General features: G+C 44.7%; 1 protein-coding gene across 2 annotated transcripts in view; it reads right to left on the bottom strand.

Moving 5' to 3' along the window:
- Positions 1-25,619, bottom strand: part of TBC1D14 (TBC1 domain family member 14) — a 106,896-nt gene that overhangs the window by 54,475 nt on the left and 26,802 nt on the right. For both annotated transcript variants that reach the window (XM_058546669.1, XM_058546668.1), the window contains exon 3: positions 4,520-4,640. In XM_058546669.1, coding sequence (XP_058402652.1) covers positions 4,520-4,640 — 121 coding nt within the window. The remainder of the gene's footprint in view (positions 1-4,519; positions 4,641-25,619) is intronic.

Genomic DNA, 25,619 nt, shown 5'->3' on the forward strand with positions numbered 1-25,619 from the left:
GTGGAGCTGTCCAGTTAGCAGCTGGATGCCTAAGTCTGGAGTTCAGGGTTGAGGTCCCGGCTGGAGACAAATGTGAGGGTTGTCAGTGTAGGTATGACATTTAAAGCCTGAGTCCAACTGACATCTCCTAGGAGATGACCACAGCCAGAGAAGTGCCAGAGAGGCACTCTAATACTGAGAGGGTTGGGAAGCTGAGGGCACCTAGCAAAAGAAACCAAAAAAGAGGAAGAGCGTGGTGACCTGGAAGCCAAGGTAAGAAAGCTTTCCAGGGAGCAGAGCAGAGGTCCATTACGACAAAGGCTGAGAAATGACCACTGGATCTGGCAACTGGCAGTCACTTGCAATACTCGATTTCAGAGAAACGTGCTTAGTGGTGCAAAACCTTCTCTAGGATGGCTGCACTCTACTTTTCCTTTACAACATTTATCTCACTGCAATTACCTGTAGAGTTATTTGTTTAAATCTGTCTTTCCTTGATCCCTGTTAAGTTCCAACAAAGCCAGAGGCCAAATAAGTCTTGCCCTTCATTGTAATCCCAGGATGGATACACATGGTGGCCCAAATTTGTGGAACAAATGAAAGGACCATGAGATCCAAGAAAGAAGATTCCTCTTTATTCACAAGGCAAAGGACTGCACTTTCAAAGACAGCATCACCATCTGCACCAATCTGGCCAGAGCCCCAGTCCTCAAAACCCAATAACAGGAGACCTGAAGGCAGCTATCTTCAAATATTCTCCCACTTTATTCTCAAGAGCTTCTCCAGTCACCAGCAATTGCCAAAATGTATATATAATGTACTTTGGGCCCTTTATTTAACCTGCTGTCAGCAAAGACTGCTATTTTCCTCCCAATAGCTAGCATTCCCTTCTCGCATAGCAGTGGTTCCTAAATTTCATCATGCATTAGAATTACCTGGAGCATTTGTTAAAAAACAACTTGTCATGCCCCAGCCTGAGTTTGTTTCAGTCTGTCTGGGGTGAGGCCCGAGAACCTGTATTTCTAACCAATGCCCAGATGATAACAATGTTAGTCTGGAGACTCCACTTTGAGAACCACTGTTTTAGTGTGATTCTCATTGCTATCTCTGGTCATTTTTGTTTCCCCTATTAATAAAATCTCTTTGAAATCATAAGGTAAGCTGGAAGAAAATTCCTTAATTTTCAAAATTTTCATGAAATTTGAAAAGATAAAGTAATATTTCAACATTTCCTAAAAATGGTAGCCACATATATATACATAAGGCTCACGCCAAGAGAACGTGGCCCAGTGCAAATGAAGTCAGATGTGCCCAGAGTGCCCTGGGCAAACCACAGACAGCACCTGGGCCACGTACTGGGCCTATTTATTAACTAAAGTCACAACAGCCACTCCTGAAGTACTAACTCAGGCTGTGCTGAACAGTGGGCAAAAAATACTTCACATATGTTCTCTCTTAATTTATAACAATCCGGTGAGTAGGAATCACAATGCCACTTTGCAGATGAGGAAACTGAGGAGAAGTAACTGGCCCAAGGTTACGCAGACAAGAAGAGGTGAAGCTGGAAATCAAATCCAACCCTACAAGTCCAAAGATCTTGGCTGGTGTGCACACCTCTCCCCCTAGCTCAATCAAGGGCTCCTCGGGGCGTGTTGACCCAACTGCTTTTGTGCTCCTGGTGTTCAGCACAAGACCTGGCCCCAATATGGTACAGTGTTTGCTGAACAAGCACACGAAGGGATCTACAGAGGGCTCAGCCTCATTTGCTCACACTGTGATCCACTTCCTGTTGTTCACTTGTCACAGGGAAGAAACAACATAACAGCAAACAGTTCCCAGCACATTCAATACTGTTCTGAGCACATGATGCATATTCACTCATTTATTCCTCACCATCTTGAGGTAGGTGCTATTATTTTCCAAATTTTAGAGATGAGGAAAATGAGGCTCAGAGAGGTTAAGTAACTTGCGCAAAGTCACACAGCCAAATCGTGGCAGGACTGGAATACAAACCTACGCAGTCTGACTCCAACGTCCATGTTCTTAAATCACTGTGTGATGCTGCTTCTCTCAAGTAGTAAAAACATTCCAAAGAGAAAGGCACAAGGAATTCGAGTTTCCTAAATGTTTTATTCACGCTCTAACTTTAACTGGAGGTGTCACCATTTGGGATCACAGGTCTAGACACTCAGGCCCCAGCACTGGACTCTCTACAGTGTATGAGCTGGCATCTGTGACAGCAGCCAGCTTGAGCCTGGTGCCCTGCTCCCCACAGCGGCAGGTCCCTGGCTCTGGATCCCTCTCAGGCCTTGCCAGCTTGCAGGAGGGCAGGGTGGGATGAGAGATGAGAGGGCCAGAAAGACAAAGCACGGGCAAACAGGACACGGGCAGGATCGTAGGCCTCGTGCAGGTACAGTTACATCCTTTATTATTGATGGTCGAAGCCAGACGGTCCCCTTCTTTACAGTATTGTGTTACCACATAACGAAAATCTGTAAGTTCAAGAACATAACCCATGTTTACCTTAAAAAAAAAAAAAAAAAAGCCAGGGTACGACAAAGATAACAAACAAATTCAAACAGCATGCAAGTGATATTAAGAGTCACCGGGAAAACCTATTTAGTATAAAGGTTACTTTTTTGAAAGTGTGGATTTCTTTAAAAAATTTATAACAGTTTGGTTACTTAGTTGCCTAAGAAATTTATAGATGAGCTTTGAATACGAACTCATCACATTTTAATTGTATGCTATTTTAATAAGCCTACAAAATAAGTGATTCAAATTCAAAATATAACAATCTACAAAAATGAATTCCAACACTGATTTACTTTGCAAGTCTCCTGGGTCCAGACAACTGCTACAGGAAATGTTAGACAACATTCAAAACAAATTTAATTTGCTGAGACATAAAAAAATGAAATATGTGCAAACCCACCTTGTTGTCCAAGTCAGAGCCCCAGTGTGTGCTCACCGCCTAGCCCCACATGCTGCATCCCTGTTTCTAACATGTTTAATACTCAAAGGAGCTGTCCTCTGCAACCCCACAACTACCGCCACATTGAACCGGACCCTACTTTCTCTTACCTGGACTAGTCCAAGAGCCACATTCTTGCCAGTGTGACCTCATCACTCCTTACGTGAGTAAAACCCTTCAGGGGCTCCTTCAGAGCCTTCAGGTTAGAGACAGGTTCCCAGCACATCACATCACATCACACAGGCCCCATGGATAGGCCCTCTCACTGCTCCCTGGGCTCACGCTGCACACTGTCCCCTAGCATGTGCCACCACCACTACCTGCCAGCCGCTTCCTACAAAAGCAGAGGAGCAGTGAGGGCCCTGGCCTCGAGTGCCAGGGGCTGAATTCCAGCTCTGCTACTTACTAGCTGCACAAGTCACTCAGCCTGTGTCTCAGTGCTTCTTTGGTAAAATGAGGACAGTAATAGTATCTTCTTCAGAAGGTTGCTGCGAGTTTTAAATGAACTAGAAACCCAAGTGCTGACTCATTTAAAACTAGCACATAGTAATCATTCAATACATGATGGCCATTATTATGAATTCTTTGTCATATCTTTAAACTCAATCTTCTGTGCGGCTTTGCCCAGCAGGCCCTGCCTCCCTCCCCACACCCCTGTGGTGCTCCTTTCCACACCTGCACTGGAATCATCTCCTCAACAGAGGGGTGCTCTTGAGAATAGGTGCTGTGTCATTTCTCTAACCCCAGTGCCAAGCATGAGGCCTGACACTTAGCAGGTCCTCAGAAGTGGTTAGTGGAGAACTGTCAATGAATACAAAACCGAGGTTGGAGGGTAAGGCTGCTGAGGGCAGTGTCACAGCCCTGGGCAAACAGCAGACTGTTAGGATGGCTAGGACTCAGGGCCAGGAGGAAGAGGCAGGTGGTAATACTCAGGGCTGCCAAGGCCACAGATACCCCCGGCCTTGCTGTGTCTGTGCATGAGCCCCTCTTTGAAAAGATGAGCACATGCCTCCAGCTGCTGGGGACGTGAGCAGCCTGGCAGTGATGTGATACCACAGGCCTACCTGACCTGGAACCCCTGAACCCTGTCCCCTCCCCTGCAGAGAAGTGGGCAGCTTCAGAGCCAGCAAAGGAAAGGGAGTCACACTATAGCCTGGGTGAACAATGGCCCTAGCAGCACTGGAAGGATTAAGTTCCAAGAAACCCATGGAATCAGAGAGGGAGAATGCTTTGATATGAAACAATTAATAAAAATATGACAGTAAACATGTTTGCAACTATTATTGAAAAACGATTAAATGAAATCAACTTATAAATATCTAAAGCCAAGATAAACACCTAAAGCCAAGCTCTCTCCACTAAACCTTCCTATGCGCATGTTACAAGCTGTAAGAAATGAAAAAGGTTAAAGTCATCGACATTCTGAAGACAGACTTAAATTTTAGGAATTTAGTATGCAAATTAATACAAAGTTTTCCAATTTCAAAGCCTCAATACTGGCCATTTTTACAAAGTTCATAAATACATGCTGTACAGCATATTTCCGTGTTTTTGTATCTCGTATACCTTTTGTATTTTCTTTGAATCTTTCTGAATATTCTCTCGGAGTGGTACTTTTCCAAATAGTTTCCATCCCAAGTCACTTTGTCTGTCAAGTCTTGCATTTTGTTTTCTAGCAAGCAAATTCCTATAAGAAGAAAATAAAAGAGTTAGGGAATTTCTGGGTATTTACAGAAACACTAGGACAGCTGAGTCACTCTCTAATGAAAACAAGCAGACTTTCCTTTGCGAGAACAATGTGATGAACCACAAACTTTAATTCTTCAGACTTGATTTTCATAGAGACACAGAATTGTGCAGCAGGCGAAAAGATCCTGAACCACAAATAAGCTTTTTGCTATTCAATTGTTAACGTACAAATGCTATAATTTAGAGTAAGGAAATGTCTTTTATCATAGCAAAGTATATCAGAAAAAGTGAGCTTTAAAGTCAGACCAAATTGAATTGAAACCCTAGCTCAACCATTCGCTAGCTGTGTGACTCTGACCTGTATATTAACCTCTCTGAGTCTCAGTTTCCTTAGGTTTAACAAGGGTCTTTACACGAATTAAAATTACAAGTACACAATCAGTGCTTAAAGAATAACAGCTGCTTTAGTATTTAACCTCTATCTTAGTTTAAATTATCTGTAAGGTAAGTCTATATTATCTATTTATAGTCTCCAAGTATCAAAAAAAGAATGCTACTCATGAGATAGCCAGAGGTCTTCTCTCTCAACAACATGTAAACAAAAGTCGCAGATAACACAAATAAATCCTAACTGGTAGTACAAAATAAACTGTGTTTTGGAATGTACTGTATTGGTGCATTTATTAAAAACAAATGGTTTCCAGGGTTCACTGCAAAGTATAAGACAAGCCTGCAGCATCTTGTGTGCTAGAAAGAAAGTGCTCAAAGAAATAGGGCACGTGTCTAACAGAACAGTAGCCAGCTTGAAAGGGCTCCCACTGACTAAATCCAGAACAAGTTAATCATGAAAATAGATAATGAGAACAAGGGATTATAACCCACTGAATAAAACAGAAATCCATGAGCCCAAATAGATACAAATAAATAAACAAATAAACGAAAGAGGAAGGAAAACTTTTAGAACGCCCCCTATAAGTATAGAAAGACTGATGGAGTTAGTAGGAAATGATGCTAAACCTAGTATGTAGGTGAAAGCTGAATGAGGAAAAGGATTTTTATGTAGTTTGAAATTATCTCCAACAAATTACTTGTTAATTTACAAAGGCAAAAATAGTTAATTTACAGTGGAGAAACCTTAGCCAAGCAATCAAAGCTGGCATCCCCAACATTAGGACAGACAGCACAGGCCACCTGCTCTGATGCACTGAGAACACCACCATGTGGATGGATGGCGGTTACCCACAAATGCATCACCTGAATCTAACCATGAGGAAAAGCAGACACACCCAGACGGAGGGACAGTCTATGAAATAACGGATCTAGACTCTAAAATTGCCAGGGTCACGAAAGACAAATAAAGGCTGAAGAACTGTTCCAGATTAAAAAGGGAGACTAAAGAGATCTGAAAATTAAATGCAACGGGTGACCCAGTACCACACCCTGGACCATGGGGATATAAAGCTTTTAAAGAAGATTATTGAAATAAATGATAAAATTTGAACATAGACCATGGATTAGAAAATAGTATTAGATTAATGTTAAATTTCCTGATCTTAATAACTGTACTTTGGCTATGTAAGTACATAGCCCTTGTTCTTAGGAAATATACTGATATATTTAGGGGGAAAGGGGCATGCTATCGCCAACCGATTTTTCTAATGCTTCAAACAAATACTTATCTACTTATATAGCATATATACCACACTCACAGATGGGATAAAACAAGGCAGGTGAAATTAACAGTTGGTGAATCCAGGTAAAGGATATGGGAGTTCCCTGTATTTTCCTTGCAACTTTTTAATAAATTTGAAATTACATCAAAAAGTTACAAAAACTTTCAAAAAAGGAAACAAATGGTTTCTTTGTATTCTTCCTTGCTTTTCTGTTGTAGCTATAATGGAATCCATTTCAGAAATGGTTTCACAGCCCAAGGCAATTTCTATTTACATTTGTAAGAAAAGAACTATGAACTGTCTCCAGGCCCAACCTGTTTAACATCTAAGATCTAGCCATTAGTGAAAGACACATGCAGTTAAAACCCGGCTAAAACCTCAGGCACCCGGAAGGATACTTAGAACTTGGGCATCCAGAACTTGCTTCACTAACGGTTTACATTTTGCTAAAGAGGAGCTGCCTGTGGAGAGGAAGCGGGTGCGAGGGGCAAACGCTGATGAACCCAAATGTACCCAGGAAGGGGAGGGGCTGGGAGAAAGGAGTACACCTCCTGATGAACCCCAAACCTACTGGGCAGGGTGGGGCGGAGTCGCTGAGGGTCTAGGGGAGTAAGGAACTGAGTAGAGAACCACACAGAAGCGACCGGGTGGGGGATAGGCAGAAAAGAAGTCTGGGCTACTGAGGCCCAGATTTGTGATCTGGGAGGCTGGGTGTAAATGGTGGTGCTATTCGCTGAGACTGGGCCAGCAGGAGGACCAAGAGGAACAGAAACCATGGTTTCTCCGTCCACTGCTAAGGCTACATAAGTTTGTACAAATGTAATGCAGATAAAACTTTTCAAAAATCAAAGTTTCATAATTATTTTTAGCATAAGAGCTTAAGCTAAACATGACAGGCGATGACTTCTGAAAGGTTCGTAAAAGGTATCTTCGAATATATTATTTTTTGTGGATAAGAGGTTGAAGTCACTACTAGTAATCAGGAGCTCCGAACAGAAAGGAATCCCTCCCCAGCTTCAGCTGTTTGTGTCACTGGCGGCACCTGGTTTCGGCGCAGGGAGCAGGGAGCTGGCCAGATAAAGGTTCTGGCCCCTTGCTCCCCTTGCAGGTTGGCAGGTCATAGGAAGCCTGGCATGGAGCTGGCTGCTGGGCTCAGGAGGCCAGATTGGAGCCAAGGACCCGCCTCTGCTCATCATGTGACCAAACCCCATTCCCGGGGGCAGGTACAATGAGAACACAGACAGGGCAGGGTGAACCCATTAGCTCAGATCATCCTTTTAACACCTGTGCTGTCTTCCTAACTAGGATCTCTGAGGAGCCCTCAGGGTCACCTTTTATGAAATGCACACATGTGGTACCATTCCACCCCAGCCCAGAGGGAAGACATGGCCATGGATCCCTTGGGCAGTCCCTTCACAAGCCCTATGCCACAGTGATCAGCCCAACCCCGGGCCCTCAGACACCTTAAAAGCACTCATGCCCCTGGAGAAGGCAGTGGCCACAGCCACCATTTCTGACACTTCACCAGCGGGCAGGACATGGGGACTGCTTGATTCAAGCTTCCTGTTTTATTAACTATTTCAGATTCACCTGTCCCACTGCCAGCTTCCATAAGTCCTCAGGTTTGCCCTGGGTTCTGCAGAAACTCTAGACTTGGTCTGCAAAGCCTTCCCTGACTGGCTACTGCCAGCCCAACCCCCTAGGCCTGGACTCCCACAGCAGCTGTTTCCAGAGTGCTCACCATGTTCTTTTGTGCTCGTACCCTGTCCCCTCTCCTCTCCACACACCTTTCCCTTGGGGTGGGGTTGCCCAGAGGACAGGGTAGAATCACCTCTGCTTCCCCAGAATTCTCCCCAGCATGCAGCAGGTGCTCAATATGTGTTTGCTGGCAAATGGAGCAGCCACTATATGTGTTCACAGGAGAGGCAGGTGCAGAGCAAAGAGGAGGCAGGATGAGACCTCATCCCACCCCTCCACCCTGGGGCTAGTGGAGTTGGCCACCTTCAAGGGTGGCACTGACACACACACACACACACACACACACACACACACACACACATAACACACATGTGCGTGGCAACACGTGCTTCCACACTGGCTCCAGGTAAGAGAGGCACCCGGACGTATCAAGGCCCAGGACTGAGAACTAAACAGAGGTAACCTCTGAGCAGGGGTAGGCATCCCCCTGGAAAGAAGAGGCAATGGAAGATGGGGGGCTAGGAGAGACCAGGGGAGAAGGCAGCAGAACAGGAGAACACCACAACCTGCTTCCAGGCCAGACCCCTCCTGGGGAAGGCAGCCAGCAGGGGTGAGTGATGGTGAAAGGGGAAGCGCCCGAGAACTGCTCCAAGATGAGCCCCAGTCATCAAGACTCCCTTTGTTTCGCATCCCCAAGAGAGGGTCCTTGGGTGGGAGGGCTGAAATCCCCTGTTATAAGAGGAATAAGCACTTATTCTATTGGCAGCATTAAGGACATCAGCTGTTGACCCCAATTCAGTCTCTGACTGAAGAGCAGAAACGACACTGAAATGGATGAGACTCTTACCTGCACCTGAAAGGAATCAAACCGCCAAGGGCTAATAAATAACCAGCGCTGTATATGGGTAGGTTCCCTGCCTCCAATCCACAGGGCACCTCACAGTTTCACCAAAACTGTCCACATTGGGGCTGGCCCGGTGGCGTAGCAGTTAAGTGCGCGCGCTCCGCTGCGGCGGCCCGGGGTTCAGATCCCGGTGTGTACCGATGCATCGCTTGTCAAGCCATGCTGTGGCGGCGTCCCATCTAACATGGAGGAAGATGGGCACAGATGTTAGCCCAGGGCCAGTCTTCCTCAGCAAAAAGAGGAGGATTGGCAGATGTTAGCACAGGGCTGATCTTCCTCACAAAAAAAAAAAAAAAAAAACTGTCCACATCAGGGTTCCCTGAGAGCCACCCAGGACTCCAGATGATGAATCCTGCCCCACCCACCCGCACATGCAAGCACACCAACTCAGCACCTCTCAGCGCCCCCACCACACCCCACCTGGTGGTAGGGGGTGAGTGATGGCTGAAGGTAGAGCACCTGAGGACTTTTCCAAAGACAGAGGACAACCATTTCTTCTAAGAGACCATGGCGTTAAAACTCTTCATGAGCCTTGCCGTAGAAGCACCCCCTGCAGGCAAGAGACCAGAATAGAGATGCTCTCTCAACAACCTACCAGGCCTCATTCATCCAACGAATTTTTTCTGAGGGCCTCAACTGTATTGAACAACAATAAAAAGGCAGTCTACGCGCTCAGAAACCTGCAGTCTCTCCTCCAGTTAACTCCAGACCTCTCAACCTGATACGGCTAGGGTCTGGCCTCACTACCCGACCCTGCTGCTCGGGGCATCGGGGCCCACACACATCCCCACTGACAGACTGTGTGTGCTTGCCCCACCCTTTCTTCGGCTGTCCCTTAGGCACAGGTCCATGATGCACTGAGCCCTGGGCCCCTGCGGAACTCCAAGTGCATCTACCATGTTGCTACCGCAACCTCTTCTCCACACAGCGGTCAGGGCCACCTCCTGAAAGCACAGATGGGTCACACCAGCCCTGTCCCCCAAATCCCTTCAACAGCTTCCAACTATCTGTGGCACCATCGCACATGCTGCTCCCTCTGCCCTCAAAGTGCTCCCAAAAGAAGAGACATGAGTGCCTGCTTCACGGGAGGGCTGCGAGGATTAAAGGAGGCGATGGATCTTACAGGCCTGGCCCAGTGCCTTGCAAACATGCTCAGCCCACTGAAACAACAGCTGCTGTCACCACCACATGGGCATTTCTCCAATCGGCAACTGAGAGCACTGGAGAGCAGGGAGTGACTGTCCTCAAGCTCAGTCCCCTTCAGTGGAGCCAGCACTCTGCACCCTGAAGGCATCAGAGAGATCTGAAGGGAGAGGCGGGGTTTACAACAATGGTGGGATGAAGGAAGGGGACCCCAGTAGGCGCTGGCCCCACCAGGGATCTGCTGATAATGCCTATCCAGATTCATTTTACAATAATATGAAAGAGGCCCCAGGAAATACACTTTGGGGTTGTCAAAGATTAAGCCACACCAACTATAAGGGAAAAGACTAATCCTAACAGCCTGAGGGAGCCAAAAGAACTTTGGGCAGGGAAAAGGAGCTAGGGTTTTGCTGTGGTATTTATTCCATGGCTTGCAAAATAATTATTTTTATCTCAATAGGTAAAAATTCAGAGGAAAAGATATGGGACACCAATGACAACATAATGTTAAAAATAACAGCATATTCATTTCTGCCGGCCAGCTCTCCCATGAGCCAAAAGCTCACAGTACACTGTGGAGTGCCATACCACAAGCAAACAGCATCATCAGAATTAGGAGCAAGATCAGTCACTGACACAATTATCTGCAACAAAATGGACCACTAGGATCCCAGTCCTCACTAAGAACGGTCAAACACAAGTTCACATGGATTATGACCAAAGCTCTCCTTTTCTCAGCCTCCTCCACACTCCAGTGACCAGGAACTTTACCTTCACAGGCTTGTCCAGTGCACCCCCCCAGGCAGGAAGTACACAGAAGACTGACATCTGAAAAGAGGCAAAGGGGGCTGAGTATGAGTGGGGAAAACACAAAACCTGGAAATTTGAACATCCCTCTCCTTCTGACAAAAGGTTTAGACCTGCACTGTCCAGTATGGGAGCCACTAGTCACATGTGGCTACTGAGCACTTGAAATGTGTATATTATCATGTTTAAATATGTCGGCTTAAATAAAAAATTTTTTTAATGTCACAAAGAGACTGAAAACAACCCAAAGGTTCATGACACATTCATGTGCAGGAGTAAGAAGAGTCGGGGGCACTTTTTTGAAAGACTATGAACTGTCTATTGTTAAAGGCACAGTACATAATAATATAAAGCATGCCGTGTAATACCTGCCTCTGCACTGGCTTGTTTGTGCACAGACTATCTCTGGAAGAAGACAGAAACCGGGACTATTCATTGCTTCTGGGATGAGTTATTGGGTGGCAAAACGCACAGGGTAGAAAGAAAGTTTTTCACCATATACTCTTTTGTACTTTTTGGATTTTGAACTATACAAATGTATCACCTATTGAAAACAAAAATTAAGAAATAAAAAAGCCATTGCTAAATTAGGAATTTCTGCCAATAAAAAATGAAATGCAGGGGCCGGCCCGGGGCCATAGTGGTTAAGTGCACGCGCTCTGCTGCACGACCCGGGGTTCGCAGGTTCGAATCCTGGGTGCGCACTGATGCACCGCTCATCAGGCCATGCTGTGGCGGCGTCCCATATAAAGTAGAGGAAGATGTGCTGAGTCTTCCTCAGCACAAAACAGAAGGATTGGTGACAGATGTTAGCTCAGGGCTGATCTTCCTCACAAAAAAAAAAAAAGAAAGAAAGAAATGCTTTTGCACCACTCCCATCTTCATCTTTCAAATCAGTCAGGCTTCATCAAACCCTAAAACAGTGCCCGATTTTTCTATGCGAACCTAGTGGCATTAGGCAGTCAGTGCAGGGAGCTCCTGCTGTGTTAGGTGGAAAGTGCCTTAACTGGCAAAAAGCTGAAGAGAAAGTGAAAATGTTCAGTGATGCACTACTGGTATAAAATAATAAAGCCTTTTGGAAGAGAGAAGTGAAAATACATGTTTATTTTGCTGCTTAAGTATGGTCACTGTACGGCTTGTGCCTCAGCAGCAGACCCTGTGAGGGACATTGAGCAGGGGCACGGGGAGAGCAGCACCTGTGAAGGCCTCTGGTCACTCAGCCATAGGTTACACGCACTCCACAGCTCTGCGGAGGGAGCGCCTGCCCACACTCTGCCACAGAGGCCAAGCCACTAAGCCGGAAATGGTGGCAGTGTAAGATTAGTGACAGTATCCCAGGGAAAATGGCCTAAAAGCTAGGCAAGTTCCTGAGGTCACCCACTGGGGACTCAAACCAGGCGCTTCCAGGCCTCCCAGCCCAGCGCTAGTGGACAAATTGAGTCTGCTCCACTAGACACGGCTGCAAGTTTCTCCAACTTCCTCCCAATACAAATGAAGTCTGGCTGGCTGCCACCCTCCAGAGGAACAGAGCCAGCACTGTGGTGACCAGCTCAGTGCAAAAATGTTCCTGCCCCACTCCCAAACTTTTCCTGCAAAACAGCAAAGCTGTGAGGGCGTGGGGGTAGGGAGCCATGAAAGAATGGTAACAAGGCAAAGATGACCCAGTGGCCACAGGGCCACTTGCTGTCCCATCACACTGCCGTGGCTACCCTTGTTTCAGCAAACCACTGGCTGAAGCAGAACTGCTGCCTTCCTGGGGAGGGGCCCCCAAACCTGAACCCCAGCGTTCCCAGCAGCACAGGCAGCTCAGGTAACCTCGCATCACCGGTTTCTGGTGGGGAAGTAAAGCCCAGGAGGCTACAAGGGGCCCAGCTGCTGCTGGCCCTCCACAGAGGAGAGCGACTGCCGCTGCCGGACCTCCTGTTCCTCACCTGTAAATGAGGCTGATGCAAACTTCTCCTGGGGCCATTGTGAGAATTAAGTGAAATAACACACAAATCATCAGGGCAAGTGTGTGTGCAAGGGCCACCAGCAGAGAAGACACACTGAGAGCCTGTGCTTTCTGTCTACACGGTGTTTTCCAGGTTAAAATATTTGTCAACATTTTTAAATATCAAGAAATCACAGAAAAATCTGGGTTCTGGCTTCTCCTGAAGTACTGGAAGATCTGGCCACTGGGGCCTGTGTTCCTACACGACAAGAAGCCAGAGCTGAGCAGCGGCCTTCGGCTGGGCCATGCTCTACAGTCCCTCCACCGTCCCCACATCAAGACACCTGCTATTTCAGCATTCCCATCGCCTGTTTGCAAGGGTAGACCCAGGTTTTGGGAGGCCCTGAAGCTTATATAATTTGGGGAATCCTCTTTAAGAAAAATAACTTAATTTTGTTTGATTATGAACACAAAGTTAGGTACAAGTGAGGGGTTTTGAAACGTGGGATGGGGCCAGCAGCTGCTGCCACTTGCTCACAGGTGATGAGACTCCAGCAAGGACTTACATCCAAAGTCCCAGCTCTCCGTTTTTGACAAGAGATATGTCGAAGGCGCGATCCCTTTCTTCTTAGGTGTTGCGGGGTTGAGGTTGTTCCTTTCACCCCCGCGCTCCACTAACTTAACTTTCTGACATTACTAAAGTCAAAAAAAGGTGATTCCAGGAGCAATTTAAAACGCTCGCTGACAACAAAAGATTATGAGGTGCTGGATCCGGGTCCCTGTGCTAACGTATTCCAAAGCACTTAAAAGCGTTTGCTGATAGCAGCACTTACCCGACAGCAGGCACCCAAATATATTCCTAGATAATATCAACTTATTTTATTTGTCTTCACCACTGGACTGTAAAGTCCATGAGAGTGAACACTGTCTCTTCTATTTACTGTAGTGCCTCTAGTGTCTAGAACAGTTCTTGGCATATAGGAAAACATTTGCATTTAATGAATGCATGCTTTTTCTGGGAATTTTCATAAAAACTATACGAGAATTATTGCTGCCCATTTAGAATTGAGAAAGTTAGGATTCAGAGAGGCTGGAGAGTCCTACCCAGAGACACACAGCTAAGCAACACAGAACTGAGACGCGAACCTAAGTATCCGAGGCTGCACCTGGCAAATCTGGAGTCAGCACTGTCCCGGAAGGCAGAGGACAGCTGCAGTGGAAGGAGGCAATCCTCCCCGACCTGGTGGAGCAGGTTCCACAAGCCATGGGGCCACGGAACCATCAGAGATTTCTCAAAACTTCTCCGAGTCTTGAGAAATAAACCTCCAAAGTCCTCCTCCTTCAAGATACTGAATAATTCAATAATTCAATAAGTCCTTGGGGCTTCTGGCTCTTTCCCTCCTTTGTCTCATTAACAGAAACAGTTACCAGTTTTTGATTCCAAGGCAATCAGAAATAAGCTGAAACACATAGCATTCAGTTTCCACAAGAACAGAGGGGTATCTTCTCCACCATTTTCTGAATCATAGTTACCTTTTACAGATCACCTGTCAGTTGCCTCATACTGCACCAGGCACTTCCCATACATTTTATGTGTGAAACAACCCTACAAGAAAGGTATTATAGTCACCATTATACAGATAGGAAACTGAGGCTCGGTGAGGTTAAGAAATTTGCTCCTGAAGGGACATATAAATCCTGGTACTCACCTGGCATAGAGAAGGCAAAAATCTTGAATGATTCCTCTAAAGCCCATTTCATAGGTATTTTTTCCATATCTCCACCCCTCAAAAACTGACATGCTCTATTGCCACATATACTTGCTACGGGGCCTCTGACTCTGCAGTGAAAATGCAAGGGGAAAAGGCCAGCTCACTTCAACTGTCACAGAAACACAAAAAACAAAACAGCCTTCTGCAAAGCAAACCTCCTGTGTGATAAAATTCTACCCACCCATGGGAAATACGGAGTAAGAAAGAAGTGTTATTACTGCGATCAATCACTGTGCCAAAAATTCCCAAGTAGCATCTGATGCTAAAAAAAAGCTGATCCCTAAAAACCGAAATAACTGTCAACTCAAGGGAGTGTGGTGAGCATCAGATACCACATGTATGTAAACACAGGCCCAAGAGCTCCTGGCACACAGCAGACCCTTGCTGGAGATACAGGCTCACACACATTTTAAATTGAGGAATACCCAAGGAAACAACTCTGCCCAATGGGGAGGGAGGAAGGCCTCAATTATATTAAAACCTACAAACATGGTAAAAACCTTGTTCCAGTTAAGTCCCCAATTACAAAAGCAAGAAAGGCAAGACTGCAAGCACAAACCTGTCCATTAACAGGAGTGTAGGGGAGACGGCCATCGCGTCTACTGTAACCACACAGCTCTGAAGGGCCAGTGGCAGAGGCACTGACTCTCCCCACGAGACATTCCTGGCAAGCCAGAGCCACAGTCCCAGGGACGCACCATGGGCGCCCTTCGGAGCCCTGCTCCACACAGTCTGGAAGGTTGAGGCATGCAGGACGGAGCAGACCAGCTGGAAAGGCAGGGGGCGGGGGCGAGCAGGGCTCTGACTCCTAGCTAGTCACAGGGAGGGAGGAGTGCGGGCAGTCTGGTAAGCAAACCCTGAGTGACCTGGTTCCCAGAGGCCCAGCACAGCCCCACTCTCGCATCTCTGCAGAGACCCAGAGCCACCCAGGATAGGCTAACAAGCCACAAAATGCACAGGCACTTCTGACTGGGAAGTGAGGCAAAATCCCATCTGGAACAATCTTGAGCGTCTCCTGTGTGCCAGACGCTGTGCTTTGTGAAGAAGCGATCAGGTGCTTAGGTGACTCACAAACACTGGGACATAAATCCCTGTCCAAATACCTGCACTAGAACCATCATTAGAGGATTCTCCCTCCTTCCCGACCTCAAATACTGTTAAAATAAAAAACAGACAAGATCTAACTAACAGCTTCAAGGTCAACAAAACTGACCTCTTCTAAACCCGCAAGAAGTTACCACAGGCTGGCTCACCCTTGGGACAGGCATCATTCAATCACATGTCAACAACGAGCCCATGGTAAAACAATCCTCCACTTGCCCGCCAGGGTCCTCTTCCTGATAATCACCTCCATCAGCCCTCTAAAAAAGAAAACCATCTCTCTGTGTGTTTGTATCTTTGCAACTGCACAAAAAAAGTCAGGAGATGGCTATCTCCAGCAAGAGGAAGTAGCGAGCAGCAAAGAGGGAAATTTTACTTTACAAATTTCTGTATTGCTAAGAAAAAAAAAAAAAATCAAACAAGCATGTATTACTTTTGCACTTAAAAAAAAAAAAGACAATCACATACGGGAGACAGCATGGCACAGGAGTGGTCCTGAGCACCTATCTGTGCCAGGTCCTGGGACGAGTGAACAAAATCCCTGCCCCAGTGCAGCTGACGTGGGGCGGAGGCTGACTAATGAATATACTCCAACACCCAGAATCCCAACATGAGGTGTTCAGACTAGAGGCACCATCACCCGGGAACTGGCTAGAAATACAAATTATCGAGCCCCATCCAGACTGACGGAATCAGAAACTCTGGGGTGGGGCCCAGCACTCTGTTTTAATGAGCACTCTACGTGGCCCTGATGTTCACTCAAGTTTGAGAAGCACTGTTCTGACTATATTCATACACCTAAAGTTCCTGCTATCCTGCTTAAAATTTTTTGTCAATTTCTCACCGTCCAAGAAGTCAAATTCACATTTCTTGGTCCAGCACATGAGCAGCTCAGGAAGAGGTGCAGAGTAATCATTCATAGGGCAGCCACAAAAACAAATTAGACAACCCCCCCAACCTCCCAGTTCTTCAGCCTCATCTCCAGTCTCTTTCTCAGAATAGTGTGTGTTCTCCTACACTATAGAATCTACAGCTTTATATTCCTACATCCCTCCAAATTCTTCCTCAACCTGCAATACTCGTGTTTTATATATTATACCTCAGCAAAAAATTTCCAAAAATATCTATAATTAAAAAACTCACAAAGAAATTCAGGTCTAGATGGCCTCACCAGTGAATTCTTCCAAACATTTAAGGAAAAAATACACAAACTCTTTCAGAGAACAAACTTTTACTCTTCCCCTACCTCTCTCCTGGAGGAAATTTATTAGGTCATTCAATAAATACATTTATAAGCATTATTCACCAAGAAAAAACATATTCAACCAGGACTTTCTGATGCCCCTTTGAGGATCAATTTTCTTTAATTCACATACAATAAAACTGACTTTTTTGGTGCACAGCTCTATGAGTTTTAACACATCAGTAGGTTCTTTTAACCACCAGGAAAAAATCTTATAGAAACGCTTTGAGAACACAGAAAGCAGGAACACTCCTCAACCTATTTTATAAGGCTAGCATAATGTTTTTTTTGTATGTGTGAGGAAGATCAGCCCTGAGCTAACATCCATGCCAATCCTCCTCTTTTTGCTGAGGAAGACCGGCCCTGGGCTACCATCTGTGCCTATCTTCCTCCACTTTATGTGGGACGCCACCACAGCATGGCCTGACAAGCGGTGCATCGGTGCGCGCCGGGGATCTGAACCCGGCCCACCAGCAGCAGAGCGCTTGCACTTAACCGCTACACCATGGGGCCAGCCCCCTGGCTAGCATAATCTTGACACCAAAACCTGCCAAGGACACTATAAGAGAGGAAAATTACAGAAAAACCATAAACAAAATATTAGCAAATCAAATCCAATGATAAATACAAAGTATGGTATATTATGAACAAGTTGGGATTATTCTAAGAATGCAAAGTTAGCTTACTTAACATTAGAAAAATACAATGTTATTCACCATATAAACAAAATAAAGGAGAAAACACATATAACCATCAACAGATGCTAGAAAAAAGCATTTGATAAAATGCAACACATTCATGATTTTTTTTAAATCATGAAACCGAGAATAAAAGGGAACTTCTTTAACCTGATAAAAGGTATTTAATAAAGAGTAAGGTATCTGATAACAGGTATCCTACAACAGACATCACACTTACTAGGGAAAGGGTGAAAGCTCTCCCAGAGACCAGGACCCAGACCAGGATTTCTGCCAGCACCACTCCAGTTCAACATTGTGTGGGAGCTCCTAGTCACGCGACAAGGCAAGAAAACTGAATGAAAGGTATAAAGATTGGAAACAAACAAAATTCATCCACAGACAGCGAGATTTTCTATAGAGAAAATCCAAAAGAATCTACAGATAAGCTATTAGAAATAAATTGACTTTAGCAAGACCACAGGATTCAAGGTCTATGCACAAAAATTAACTGCATTTCCAACAAACATTTATAAAATGGCATTTGTAAAACCACCAAAAAATAACAAATATCTTGGAATAAATTTAATGAAAGAAACAGAAGAACCTACATAAAAAACTATAAAATATTGTGGAGAAACTAAAGAAAACCTAAATAAATGGAAGGACGCACCATATTCAGAGATCAGAAGTCTTATATAGTAAAAAATGATCAATACACTCAATGCAATCCCAAACAAAACTGTAGCAGATTCTTTTGTGGTAAGTGCCAAACTGATTTTAAAATCTATATGGAAATGAAAAGTATACCTAGAATAGCCAGAACCATCTTAAAAAAGAACAAAGTAGAAGGGCTTACTGTATCAGATATCAAGACCTATTCTATAGCAATAGTAATTAAAAGGAGAATAGTGAAATTAGTGGTATTAGTGAAAGGACAAATAGACAACAGAACATATATAGGCACCTGATTTATTTCAAAGCTTCAGTGGGAAGGATCTTTACAATAAATAAACATTAACCGCTACCTCACACCATACAGAAAATTATTCCGATGGATCGTGGACCTACAGTCATGTGCCGCATAACAACGGTTCGGTCAACAACGAATCACACATGTGATGGCGGTCCCATAAAATGAGTACCACATAGCCTAAGTGTGTAGTAGGCTGTACCATCTAAGTGTGTGTAAGTACAGGCCATAATGTTCACACGACAACGAAATCGCCTAATGACACATTTCTCAGAACATACCCCCATCATAAAATGACACATGTCTATAGTCAGTAACGGCAAAACAAAGCTTACAGAAGACAACATATAATTTCCTAAACAGGACACAAGAGGCACTAACCATAAAAGGAAAATATTCTATAAACTAGAATTCATTACAATTGAGAACTTCTGTTTGTTAAGAACACAAAACATTAAGAGAATGAAAAGGTAAGCCACAGCGCAGGAGAAGGTATTTGCAATACATATATCTCACAAAGGACTCTTATCCTGAATACATAAAGGATGTAAGACAACTCCAGATAGCTACGCTTCACAAAAGAAGATTCCAAATGGCCAATAAAATACAAAAATGTGCATCATGTCATTACTCATCAGGGAAACACAAATTAAAACCCAACACCCTTACCCTATCACCAGAACAGCAAAAAGAAACAAAAACAAAAGACCGACAATACCCAATTTTGGAGGGGATGTAGAGCACCCAGAACCCCCAAACATGGCTAGAAGCACAAACCAGCACAACCACACGAGAAAACTGCTTAGCAGCGTCTCCTAAGGCAGACTCAGCAATTCCACCCCTAGGTATACACGCACCAAAACACATGTACAAGAATATTATGATTAGCATTCTCCCTAATTGTCAGAAACTGAAAAAATCAAACGTCCATCTATAGGAGAACACACAGTAATACATCTGTACAACTGAAAACTATACAGAATGTAAGAAAACGAATACTGCTGCCATACAACAACAACCTGGGTGAACCTCAGACAAAGTTGAGCAAAGAAAGCCAGACACAAAAGTATATGTTGTATGACTCCATTTATCTAAAGTTCAAAAAAAAGCAAAACTAATCCGTGGTGATAGAAGTCAGAACAGCGGTTGTCCTTGGGGAGCAAGGTACTGACAGAGAAGGGACACGATGGAAACTTCTGGGGGTACTGGTAATCCTCTCTATAGGGCACACGTGTGTGTTCACTTTGTACATGTTACTATACATTACACTTCAGTAAACACTAGCTCAGTTCAAACCACTCTCTTCTGGAGCCTTTCCAGCTGATGGGCCTCCTCCCTACCTAGGCCCTCCCCAAGGCCTGGCATAAAACCTGCTGGATGGTACTGCACTAACAGGTAACTCATTAACTAACCCTGAAACACACTCTAGCCTGCACGCCTCTCAACGATAAGTCACTGAGTCCAAAACAAGATCCAGTGTTCTCCTGTGTCACAACCTCCTTGAAATCTCCTTTAAACACTCTCCAACATTTAAATACAAGAAGGAAAAATTAAATAGGGATGCATTCTCTAACATCAACTTGGGTTTATGCAAAGAGAGAGAGAGAAGGCAGGGCAAAAATGCCTATGTAATGTAGTATAGAATGTTACTTTACTAAAGAAAAAACACAAATTTATTCTTAATCTCCAAAGGAATACTAAGGAAAAGATGGAAAGAAGAGTTGCTAGTTAATGATAGTCTGTAGGCATCAAAAATCACAAGTGGTCTGGGGATCACGACGACAGCTGAGAGAAGGGATGAAATGACTATGTTCTTTCAATTTTAGGAACCTTAAGGAATAAGATCCGACCTAAGGCGGAAATAGCACACATGGGATTTAGCGTCAGGGAGATTCGGGCTCAAATCCTAGCTTCCTAACAAGCCGCCTGACTTTGCCTAAGAAATGAACCTCTCAGTTTTCACACCTGTAGGACAAAGGAACCACCACTCAGTTACCAGGTGTGTGACTGGTAAGGGTGCTTATTAGTAACACTATAGGCAGTTTATTTATTCTACAGGGTCAAGCATCTCATCTCATTTAATCCTACCCATATTCATACACGTTATTTTTTCATTCAACAAACACATACTGAACACCGACTATGTTCCTAGGCACTGTGCCAAGTACAAGGATTACAATCATTGACGACCAGAGACAGAGGTCCCCATTCTCGAGGGGCTTATGTATGATTTTCCTCACCTTAAAGATGAGGAAATTCAGAGACATAACCTTGCCTAAGGTCACGCAGTAAACTGAAGAGCTTGGATTTGGGCTTAACTCCATACTTTCCCCCTGGTGGTTCTTAATCCTGGCTACATGCTAGAATCACCTAGGGAGTTTTAAAAAATCCTAATGCCCAGACATCACCCCAAACCAATTAAAACTGATCTCTGAGGATGGGGTTTGGACATGAATTTTTTTTAAGTTTTCCAGACAATTCTATCGTGTGGCTAGGGCTGAAAACTTTGCTCCTTAACTAATAAGTGTGTCCCTTTCCCATGCTATCTCATTTAATTGATGCTTTATACGAATTTAAGATTAACTCCTTTCCAGCAGTTTCCATGAACAGTGAATTACTATCTTTTAGATTTTGCTTTAAACTATTCCAACAATTCTACTCATTAAAGCAAAACCAAACTGTGAACACCTGCCATACAATGTAAACTTTTCTAGTATCTACCTGTCTCCTGCTTCCACTGATCCAGGCTATGTGCAAATTCCTATCCCAGGCGGCTTTCAGAGCTCACTTGAGGGTGTCCCCTCCCTCCACTGCAGCAAAGCCAGGCCATGACCCTGGAATTCATCAGCTCCCTGTCTTCTCTCATATGGTAAATGACTAGCCCAGAGCATGGCACAAAGCAGGCCCCGCCCATGTGGATTAAAACAAACCACTCTTACATGCGGCTCCAGGAATAACAGTCCATACTGTACAAGTGGACAGAACCAAGACACTAGGGCTAATCAGGAACATTAGCTGGGCATTAGTTGGGGATCAGGGATGACTAACACCCAGCCCTGTCCTTGAGTGGCTCACAGTAAGAGCAAGACATACAAAACGAAACTAGACTAAAATGAGGCTACAGGAGAGTAGGAACAGAGCACAGCCGGCCTGGAGGAGGCCGCCTCTGTCCTGGGGATGCCCACAAGGCTTCACAGAAGAGGCGTCAGCTGAGCTGGGCCTTAAAGATGTGCAGAAATCAGCCAAGGCGACTCAGGGCAGAGGGGTAGAGAGCATCTCAGGCAAAGGCAGCGAAGTGTAAACCAGCAATGCTGGGCTCAGAGTCAGTCCCATGACCCAGAGCAAGGGCCCAGGAGGAGGAGAGGAGAAAACCAAAGGCATCTCTGCATTCTGTAGACTCTAGGACCCGGGAGGACAAGCCCTCCCAAACTTCAATTTACAGTAACCTGAGGCCAGAGCTATGACAAATTCTAACAGTCCATCAACCCTCCTTGAGAGCATCTTCATTCATAAAACACAGGCTGGATTTTCACTGCCAGAAAACTCACACCAAGGACAGAGGGCTTCTGGGGGTTCACCATCATCACCTCAGGAGAGGGTAGATCAGAGCTGACCAGGGGTCAGGATGGTGGTCACTACGCAGAAAGCACTTCTGGGATTCCATCCCGGGAAATCATGTGAAACGCAGACAACACACACTGACCTGCCCATAGGTAATCTTATCATCAAAAAGCAGGAACAAAAAGCGTTTCCTTATTGTTGGACAAGTAAATGATTCACAGGATGGAATACCACAAAGACATTAATAAGTGTATGAACAACTTTTAATTATGTGGGGAAATGTTTTCCATAAGTAAAAAAGTAGGATACCAAACTGTAGAAACAGCATTTTTATATTTAAAATTCATAGAAAGTCTGTAAGGAAATACAGTAAGAAGGAAAAATTAGTGGGTTTAAGAGTGAAAAGGACAAAAATAGAATGATGAACATAAAATGCCAAAACTTTCCTGTATATTTTTAAAGAGAAAATTTAAGAAAACATATGTTAAAAAAAAAAAACCAGGGGCCGGCCCGGTGGCGCAAGCGGTTAGGTGCGCGCGCTCCGCTGCGGCGGCCCGGGGTTCGCTGGTTCGGATCCCGGGCGCGCACCGACGCACTGCTTGGTAAGCCATGCTGTGGCGGCGTCCCATATAAAGTGGAGGAGGATGGGCACCGATGTTGGCCCAGGGCCGTCTTCCTCAGCAAAAAAAAGAGGAGGATTGGCGGATGTTAGCTCAGGGCTGATCTCCTCACAAAAAAAAAAAAAAAAAAAAAAAACCAAAAACCTCTTAGAAGAATGTGCCAGCTTTGCAGACACCGAAGGTGTGGATGCCACACGGGCAATCTGAAACCTACACAGCTGTGTGACCCCATATGGGAGACCAAACTGCTGGGGACAGTCTTCTCCCAATATCTAGAACAATAACATAATCGAAAAGGAAAATATTTAGATTTAACAAGTGTTCCAGATCTCTTTATTACTTTTTTTAGATTTATGTTCTACCCCTCATTCACTTAAGGTTATTTACTGAAGTGTCTGCAATGGATAGGAAAACAAAGAAGGAACAAGACGTGGCCCCTGCCTTCAAGAAAGAAGCTCAGGTCGAAGGCAAGTAGGGAGGGTGTCAGTGCTGTCTCAAAAGAAGTCCAGGGACTGTGGGATCCAAATGAGGGCTCTGGAAGGGGCTGGGATAATCCGAGAAGACTTCCTAGAGGAGGTGTCACTTAAGCTGAATCCTAAAGGACAACAGGAGTTTGCCAGGCAGAGGGAGCAGAATGGGCAAAGGAGCAGAGATAAGACACAGTTGGTTCAGAACCCTAAGTAACGAGTTCAGTTTTTGTGGCTGCAGCACAGAACGGGAACTGGAGGTCTGAGAAGTGGGCAGGGATTGGATCCAGAACGCTCCTTATGCCACGCCAAGTAGCCTGGAGTTTATCCTGCAGGTGGTGAGAACTATGTTCAGGCAAGAGAATGACAAAGCATTCAATTCATCGACTCCAGGCATTTAATTCTCATGAAGGAGGCGGGGATCAAGAAAAATTATCACAATAAATGGCCGAGGCTCCTAGCTATTCGCCAAACCCATTTCCTCATTGTCCTGGGCAATAGTCCCATCTCCCAATCTTCCTTACAGGTAAGTGTGGCCACATGACTGAGTTCCAGCCAACAAACTGAGAGTGGAGTGGTGTCTGTCACTTCAAGTGTGCCTGGTCCAGAAAACCTCCCACACTCAGCCCCTTCAGGCTCTTCTCCCTTCTTTGGCTTGATGCAAGGGGCCCAGAGATTGCATGTTGAAATCCACAGAGCCACAAGATGGATTGTGGGAGACCATGAGCTGGAAATAAATTTCCACTGTGTCTGAGCCATTATATATATACTTCAAGTTTGGTTACAGCAGCTAGCATACACCTAAGTAAATATATATGCATGTGTTTTCCCCACAAGTTTTGGCTACAGCTCAATTTCTTCTGCTTTAAAAATAACTGCTCTCAAAAGAACTTCTAAAAGGAATGAAATCTGTTCATTTCAGGGTAAAGACTTAAAGTAAAAAGCAGTCAGGGTTGATCTGGGGCAAGGGTTGATCCAGGAAATACTTTCCCTCGTCCCTCTAACTGGCCTCTTGCCCTTTTTCTTCTTCCTCATGCCGGGCTCCCTTCCATCTCTGCAGGACGTGGATTTCGAGGCAGAGCCCACACCCTCTTGACCTCTTTCCCTGTATCTCCCCTCCTGGCAGGAAATGTGTTTTAACACCCAAATATGAAACCTAAAGGAAATTAGGACTTAAATCCAAACCCTAATTTTCAAACTCCTACAAATATTTACTATTCCCTCTAACACTCTGTAAACAGAGCCTGGATTTGAAAAGCCCCTGGCTGGAAGAAAAGGGGAATTAACAGGAAAACTGGATTGTTGTGGGGCCCAAAACAGCTATTAGGCAAATCTGGATGACTCATCATTCTTCCATATATAGACCCTTACAAGAATCCTGAGATAAACCACAACTATTCACAACAAAGAATCAGCAAAACTGGACCTGAAACTCTCAGTTACAAACTCAGCTCACTTAACATAAACAGGAACTAGCTGATTTGATGTGGCAATCTAGTAAGATGTGTGTCCACACGAAAAATACAGAAGACACAAAAGAATTTAATGTTAGCTATACCAAATATTCCGTATTCTACAAACAAATATGTAAACATTTTAGAATAGGCACTATACAAGGTAGAAAACAGAATAAGATAGTTTAATTGTTGTGTTATTCTACTAACATGTTTTAAGTAGAACAGATTATATACCCACCTGAGCAAAGGGAAGATAATTTACGAGTAGAAAGTAGCTGATGGCTGAAGAACTGCTTTGCAGGAATGGGTTTGGCTGTGAGTTTCTCAAAATCCCACAAACTCCTATGGTCCCATAAAGTGTCCTACATTTCACACTAAATCACCCCTCCCAGGCTGACCATAGTGTCATCAAGGACAGAATGAAGGCAAGGTACCTAAACATAGACATCTGGGCGTGTCCATAAAGACATAGTGTATGATTTCCCAATAGTGCCAGTACACTCAGGGTGTTCCACACACTCAGGAAGCCAAATGAATCTTGCAAAGAATAAATACATTCTCCTTTTCCCCCACTTCCCAAAAAACTATCTTGCTTATTGCGAAATTTCTAAAGACATCAACACCTTCTAGAAGCCAGGGCAGAAACGCTGCAGAGAAATCAGTGTAGCCTGCAAGGTTTATCAGGAACATGATCTGGCTACTGAACAGAACATATAAATAGATGCGCAGGCTAAAGAAGTTCTTTCCTTGGTTCAGTTCAAGCCACTCCTGAATGTTATTGACTCTAACACTCTACAGTGAATGCCCCTACCCTCCCACCTGAGACGAACAGGAATTTCAATGTCAGCCCCCAACAAAAAGTGGCTGAACTTAGGTTTCTTTCCTCGGATTCAAAGAAGTTTCCTAACCCACCCAAAGGAAGGAAAACAGATCATCAAACCCAGCTGGAAT

This window comes from Diceros bicornis, chromosome 8 (assembly GCF_020826845.1).
Source record: "Diceros bicornis minor isolate mBicDic1 chromosome 8, mDicBic1.mat.cur, whole genome shotgun sequence".
Lineage (NCBI taxonomy): Eukaryota > Metazoa > Chordata > Mammalia > Perissodactyla > Rhinocerotidae > Diceros > Diceros bicornis.